This window comes from Vombatus ursinus, unplaced genomic scaffold, assembly GCF_900497805.2.
Source record: "Vombatus ursinus unplaced genomic scaffold, bare-nosed wombat genome assembly UNPS02014801.1, whole genome shotgun sequence".
Lineage (NCBI taxonomy): Eukaryota > Metazoa > Chordata > Mammalia > Diprotodontia > Vombatidae > Vombatus > Vombatus ursinus.
Window position 1 is genome coordinate 14,039,960 of NW_020954579.1, and position 8,052 is coordinate 14,048,011.

The 8,052-nt window shown below is 43.3% G+C and overlaps 1 protein-coding gene across 1 annotated transcript in view; it reads right to left on the minus strand.

Annotated features, from left to right (window-relative positions):
• Positions 1 to 378: 378 nt before the first annotated feature.
• UBALD2 (UBA like domain containing 2) overlaps positions 379 to 8,052 on the minus strand; it is a 10,321-nt gene continuing 2,647 nt past the window's right edge. The window contains exon 3 of the mRNA XM_027873090.1: positions 379 to 771. Coding sequence (XP_027728891.1) covers positions 454 to 771 — 318 coding nt within the window. The 3' untranslated portion in view covers positions 379 to 453. The remainder of the gene's footprint in view (positions 772 to 8,052) is intronic.

Here is an 8,052-nt window from a genome sequence, read left to right on the forward strand (position 1 = left end):
ACAGGTGCTCTAGACATTGGCAACCCACCACCCCTCAGGTCACCAGAACTTGTTACCCAGAGATCTGTTATTAGCCAAGCACTCCACTCTGGCATAAGTAAGCAGGGGGAGAGGTGGCAGAAAGAAGTTTTCTTCATCTTCCCCCTTCTCTCTCCAAGGCTGGCCCCATTCTCCTATACATTAGATATATCTGTATATTTATATATATTATAGTTATATATTAAAAAGAGAAAAGACCAGTTATTGACTTTCCTGAAGAGAAATCCTCCCTGAAGGCCTCAGGTGGCTCAGGAAGTTTAAAAAAAAATTATAAAATTTTCCAGTGCAATCTTCAGGAAACACCCCACCCCATCCCACCCCACCCTTCCCTAACCTGTCCTTCTCTGCACCCACCCCTACCCCAAGCACTTCTAGCCCCTGCACCCCCAGCCCGGGCCCCAGCAGCACAAAGTCTTATCTCTGCCCATCCATTGCAGCCACAGCTTTCTGCTGGGAACCCCCCTGTTGTGCCCCAGGGGGCCACGTGGGCTGAGGATGGTGGAGGTGGTGTAGGCCGTGAGCTGTGGGGGAAGAAGGTGGGATCCAGGCTGCCTGGTGGCTGGGTGGAGAAGAGGCCCAAAAGGGGCTGAAGTTTGCAGGGGGGGAGCAAGCCATGGCTGTCATGGGACTGTTACTGCTCTGCAGGGTCTCCGAGGCCCGTAGCTTGGAGAACATGGCCAAGGCATCCGGGAAATTAGGTGGTGTAGCAGGTGTGTTGCTAGGTGTGCACATCTGTAAAGAGATGAAACACAGGGTAGCGTTCAAGCAAGCTCCGACCCAGAATCAGGACCCACATTAGCTCCCGGAACACCCCCACATGCTCTGCAAACCACCTCCTCCCTTCTTGCTAAAGATCTGTGGCACTGGGCTTTTAAGAGTCAGCTTTCCCAGATCATTTTCCCAACCTTGGATCACTCCCTTCCTCCAGGGTTCTTCCAACTTCTTCAGCCCTGGAGCAGCAGCAACCGGACATAAGCACCCACCCCATCCCCTCGGGCTTGAAACAATCCAAAGAAATGAGGACAGAATCAAAGCTGATTTCCCCAGAACTCCAGTAGAGCATGGGGACCCAATATTCACAATAGGAGACCCTATGGGTATTTATAAGGACCATTTCACAGGTGAGAAAATGGAGGCTCAAGGTGATTCAGGTACTGCCCAAGATCTCATCTGACTCAGTGGCACCACATCAATTCAATGTTCCTCAACCCATCTTCTCCTTTACAGAATTCCTCCCCTTGGCTGGGGAAGGATCTCAGAAGGAAGGGATTGATTCAGGCAAAATCCAGAACGAGCCACTGTCAGATGTACAAAAGGAAAACCACACGTGGAGACTCTCAGACCCAGTCTTGAGCATAGGCTCTGCTATCTGCTAGCTAGTGGAGTCTCTGGACAGGCCGCAGGCTCTACAATCGAAGGTATCTCAGTGTAGCATCTAACGTCAGATTTGTTCTGAAGGAATTAGGTGGTTTTCTCCTCTAGCTTGGCACTCAGGCAGAGAGGAGAAAAGAGGGGATGGTTAGGCTAGGGTCAAGCAATAAGAGTGCCAGCTTTTCCGTATCTATGGTGTTTTTAGTTACAAAGGGCTTTCACAAACATAATCTTACTAGATTCTCATAATGACCCTATGTGGTATAGAAATTATAATCCCTATTTTACAGAAAAGGGAAATTGAGGATCGGTGGGGTGTTAAGTGACTTTGCCCTGGGTCATATAACTACTTGGATGTAGAGTAGCTTGCCAGGAGGGGACTAAGTCAGAAGACTCATCTCTACTAACCTGGATTCAGTGGGGTGGGTTCAGTAGAGAGAATGCTGCATTCAGACTGCGAGCTCAAATTCAGCCACCTAACTAACTAGTGATCTTGGGCTAGTTCAGGGGTGGGGAACCTGCAGCCTCTAGGTCCTTATCCAAATTGGGCTAGTCATTTAACTCAGTAGGTTAGATTAGATGACCCCTTCCCCCAAAGGCCCCCGAGACCCAGGCAAAAAGGTCAAGCTCAGCCCACTATGGATGGCTCCCTGCCCAAAGGCTATTTCTACATTTGCAAGACACTATTCTCAATTTCTGGCCCCCTCCCAGGGCCAGAAAGAGGTTCCACAATGGGAATGAAGGAGCAAAAAAATAGAACCAGGCCAGGCTAATGAAATTTGGGAATCTTAGCAGCTTCTCCCTTTCCTCCTGAAGCCATATATCATTCTCTGAATGTCTCCTAATTTTAGCTGCAGCAGTGGTCCCTCCCTAGAACTCACCCCTGGAAGGTGGGGGAGGGGAAGAGGACAAAGTTCTAGGAATCTACGACTCCAGATTTAGCTTTTCTTCATTCCCTAGCTAACCTCAAGTGGGAATGAGGCCTAGCCTGAGGACAATCTTCCTCTTCCCTTTCCAAGGACAGTACAAAAAAAACTGAATTGGGAAGGAAAAGATCTGGGTTCAAATGCTGACTCTGCTACTTACTACCTGTGTGATGGATAGCAAGTCACTGAACCTCTCTGGCCCTGTTTCCTCAATTGTATAAATAAGGAGAGTTGGGACTCAAAGACCTCAGAGGTCCTTTCCATCTCTAAATCTACGATCTGAAGAACACTCTCACATCAGCATCCCCAGGATTACAGATTGCCCCCACTTGTATCCTCTACCCAGATGAACGCCCATTACTGGCCTCACCCCAACCCTACTCATCCATTTTCAAGGACCCATTTTATCCACAGCAAGAAGGGCCAGTGAATTCTTTCAAAAGGAATCAAACCAAACCCTCCAGTTCAAACAAGTAGTCCCAACCTAGCTCCTTCAGAAGGAATCTGGTTAAAAAAAAAACTATTTCTACAAACCAGCTATCTGCTGAAGCACAGTTGTTGCTGCATTCCATCATTCCATCAATGGGCAGCCTATTCAGCCACTAAAGGATGGTACCACAGTGCACAGAGCTTGGGGCCTGGAGTCTGGAAGACCTGAGTTCAAATGTGGCCTCCGACTCTTACTAGCTGTGTGACCCTGGGCAAGTCACTTGATCTTTGTTTGCTTCAGTTTCTTCAACTGTAAAATTGGGGATAAGTACCTACCTCCCAGGGTTGTTGTGAGGATCGAATGAGGTAATAATTCTAAAGTGCTTAGCACTGTGCCTGGCACATAGTAGGTGCTATATAAATGTGTATTCCCTTATTCCCCCACTTGGGGCTTCAGTTTCCTCATCTGCAATAAGAGAGAGTTGAACTAGGTGAGATGATCTCTTCCAGCTCTGACAGTCTGAGAAATAGGAGAAATAACAGAAGGGCTCTATATTTACAGTTTATATCAATCCACAATTATCTTAATTTGTCTACTCACTATTCCCTCTAACATATTAATAGGAGATGACATTTAATGCAGTCCTTTAAGGTTTTTACTTTACAGGAATTATTTTCACCTGATGCTCACAAAAGGAGGCCCTATGGGTATTATGTTGCCCATTTCACAGGTGAGAAAATTGAGGCTCCAGAGTTTCCGGGACTGCCCAGTCTCATTTTGACTCAAGTACTGCTGTACCACGACACCTCAATGTCCCTCAACCCATCATCTCCTTTGCTGAATTCCTCCTCTTTGCTCACATACCCTCTTCACTTTTCTTCTTTGACAATCCAACCCCAAGCTATCCTTCAATGGCTCAAATCATGAATCCTTTCCTGACTATTGCAACCCAGTGAATTTACTCTCCTCTGAAGTCTTGCAGTATTTGTCTAGACTAATGGTTCTCAAGACTCTTAATTACGGAGGACTCTCCCACCGAGTTTTTGTTTATGTGGACTATATCCATCAATATTTGCCTTATCAGAAAACAAAATGTATTAGTATTATGAAAAACGTTTTACCTTGAGTGTCTTGGGACCCCCAGGGGTCACTAGGCCCCACTTTAAGAACCTGTGGTTTATACTATTCACTCAATTATCAAGTGACTGATGTGTGTGTGTGTGTACACATACATATATATATATATATATAAATATGAAAATGAAAAAACACAGTCTTTACCCTCAAAAGGCCTGTAATCTAATATGGGTCCAGGGGATATAATGCACACAAATAAACATAATGCAATATAAACTGTGATAAGGCAAAGCACTGATTCTCCAGATAAAATACCAAAGAAAATTTCCTGAAGACAGACATTTTTCAGATAGAATGATCAAGGAAGACCGCCCAGAGGAAGCGGCATTTGAGAGGGGCCTTGATCAAAGATTCTCCACAGGCAGAGAGATGTGAAGGGGGTATGTTTTACACAAAGGAAGCAGAGGGTAGCAGGACTCAACTGGGAAACAGCTGGTAGTCCATTGTGCCTTAAATAGGTGAAAGGCGGTGAAGGGAAACAAGACTGGAAGGGTGGGTCACCGTAGGAAGGCTGAGGAGTTTTCATTTTATCCCAAGGGCCAGTAGCTTCCCAACTGGTCGGGAGGTACAAAGGACAATCCAAGTGGCAAGTGGGAAGATATCAAGAGCTGTACATATGTTCTTTTTTTTCCCATTTAAAAACAAAAGCTTTGTCATAATATTGACTACACAAATAGACTCTGGTGTCCTTATTCACTTACAGGCAGAGGGTAAAATATCCTGAGCAGAAAGCTGAAGTTCCCTAAAATGGAGGAACTGGCCATCATTCTACATGCTTGCTTAATTAGATTTTATAGATCGTCTCAACTAGCTTGAATTAAACTAACAAGCCCCAAATGGACAACTGGAATAGAAAGAGTCCTTTGCAGAAACCTCAGAATGAAGATAATATTAAGAGTTTGAGCACAAGAGAATGAGAAAATGACAGAAATGACCATTCTACTCCCACCAGGCACTCTTCCATCATCTATGCTACAAGGTAAAAACAGGGCGCTAATCAGACCTGACAAGTTGGCCAAAAAATGTCTACTTTCAAGATTGTTTGAAATATAGATTCATATCTACCATCATTAACAAAGAACCTCATCTTAAACACTGTTAGCCAGACACTTTAAAAAAAGTGTCATCTATTAAAAAAAAATCCTCTTATACACCTCACTCTGAAAACTTAGAAATTCTTCTAAAATGCTTTAAAAAAATTCTCCCAAACAAGAGTTTCGGTGGGTTTTGAGCCTATTTGTTAAAAATGTATTAAAAGGTTAAAACTTTGTGATTAGCATGTAAGAACAAATGATTGGCATCAGAGAAGATGGAAATTTACTAGTCAAATTTCTACAAAAATTCTTGTCATGACTGGTGGAAGGGACCGAAAAATGAGTATATCCATGATTCAGCAGGCTCAGCCAACAAAGTATTTCTTCCATTTGGACCTATTCATCTTTCTATCATTTCCAGACATAACTGTTAAAATCTTTTAACATCAGAAGAAAGTGAATTTCAATAGAGACCTTTAAACTGCTTATATCATAAGCTGTTAGACCCAAATTTTAAAAAAGAAGTATCTTCTATCACATTAACAATTTTTAGCATGAGCAAAAAGATTTTATGTACTGTTAATAAAATTAAGTTATTTTTATAAAGACCTGATTTCACATCTGGCCTCAGACATTAGCTGCGTGACCCTGGGCAAATCACTTCACCCTACTGGCCTCAGTTTCCTCACCAGTAAAATGAGCTGCAGAAGGAAATGGCAAACCACTCCAGTATCTTTTCCGAGAAAAACCCAGATAGGGTCACAAACCGCCTGAATAACAAAGTCATTTTTACCAATTCGGACGTGAAGCCCAAGGACAAAGGGTATTAAATAGCAGCACTAGGCTTTGAACACGGGTATTCTGCCTCCAAATCTAGCACTTTCCCCATTGTCAACACATTGCTCCTGTACTGTCTCAGATCTCTTGTACTCCTATACTTCAAATGGTTAGAGTTCTCTTGGACTCCCAACTTACTTCTCCCATTTGATTTTTATTTCCTTAACATTTTAAACTCTTTGAGGATGAGGAATGTGCTTCATCCTATTTCATATTAGCTTGTTCGATGTTCTTGGAAAAGTGCATGTCTGTCTGTGGATTCTGTATGGGCTGTCCCTTTGTTGGGACCACCCTGCCCCTTCATCTCTGCCAGATCCTCTGCCTCCTTTCAAGACTAAGTTCATGCCACCTTCTATGGGAAACCTGTTGACACCCCACTTCCCAGATATCATTGCTCTCCTTCCTTAAATTATATTGAATATACCTGTGTAAATATCTATCCTTCTCACCCCTCAGCAGAATGTAAGCTGATTGAAGGCAGGGGGTGTTAGAACAATGCCATGCATATAGAAGGCATTTAAATATGGATTAGATAGGGTAAGCCCCAGAAGAAGCAGCACAAGAACTGCCCAGGAGGAGAGGGCCCACTTCTCATTCTCGGTGCCTCATTTCATCTAAGCTTTGTATCTCTTGGTGCTAGTACAACTACGCTGAATGTTCACTAAACTGAAATCAGCTGACTGGTGTTCTGATGTATATATTTCAGTAATTTGTGTCTTAAGGGAAAACTTGGTAAATGTTATTTATGATGCCAAAGGGTACATACACTTAGCAACAGTCAAGCTCTTAGTCTGTCCTATCTCGCCTTGGGGGATAAGGAATCAGGCTGCTAGTAGCTTAACGCAAAAGAGTCTAGTTCACATAGACCTGTACTCCTCCCTTCCCTAATTAGGACACTCTCCTCCCTCCCTACATTGGGGCACAGTAGGAAAAAAAAGAAATGTAGCTGGGGCTGCTGTGGCAGTAGGCGGGTTCCACCTGGGAGAATAACAACAGCTAGCATTTATATACGGCTTTAAGATTTGCAAGGTGCTTTGCATGTTTATCTCATCTGCCGCTAGCAAAAATCCTGAAAGTATTATCAGTCCCTTTATTAAGGAAACTGAGGCTAAAAGGGGTTAATACAGGGTCTCACAGTCAGTCTATGTCAGAGGTGACATTTGAATTCGGGTCTTTCTCGCTCCGAGGCCAGCTCCACATCCATTGCTAACACCTAGCTGTCTTAGACACTGTTTAAGAGAGAAGGGCAAGATAAAAACAGGAACAGGTCAATTTACAGTTCCTTTCTTAAGACACACCTCCCTTATTTGATTCCAGCACATTAGCTGCACTAACACAGCCATGTAAGGAGTCTCAGAATGGACACACTGAATCAAAGAGGAAGGCGGTCTCCAACCCATTCTGGCCCAGTTCTTGGGGGTGGGGGAGGGGAAAGAATACAAAGCTATCTTTTCCTGAGGACTCCACCAAAGATTACAGCACTCAACAGTAAACACCAAAGTTGAGTTTCTGAGAAATGGGTCATCAGCAGGTCCCCAGGCTAGGGAGGGAACTGGTGAGGAAGGAGGCAGGAGATAACATCCATCTCCCAGATACCAGCATTCAAACACAAGCCACATTTTAAAGCAGGGGTTGGTTTTGTTTTTAACTTTTTTATTTTTGTCATGGACCCCTTTGACAAGTCTGGTGAAGCCTAAGGATCTCTTTTCTCAAAATGTTTTTATATGGAGAAACCAATTACACTGAAATAGTTATCAAAATATTTCTAAAACATGCTCATGGATTCCAGCTTAAGAATCTATGTCTTTTACAGGAAACTTTCAGAAGGATTTTTGAGTTCACAGGAGACAAAATTAAGAGCTTGGAAAGGCTGGAACGTTATCCACTTCTCCTTAGCACCCTAATCTCCCACCTTGTGGGGCCTATCTGAAGATTTCTTCTTTGGAGGAAAGCAGACAGGCAGACTGCTCCTGCTAATTTAGACACTTAACACCTGGGGCAGGTATTGCTGTCAGCAGCTTGTCCATTTTACTCCAAATTATAATTATAATTATTATTATTATTTTTAAGTATTGACAGTTCTAAGAGAGGACTTCCATTTTGTAAAATACAACTTAAAAGAAATTCCCCCGTTTCTCCTTTACTACTAGATGAAATGGGAGAGCAAAGTAGATAAGGGAGATTGCATACAAAGTATTTCTTCCAGCGAACATCTGTAGATAATGTAAGGGGAAGGGAAAGCCAAGGACACAAACACTTGTCAAAAACTTACTCCAGG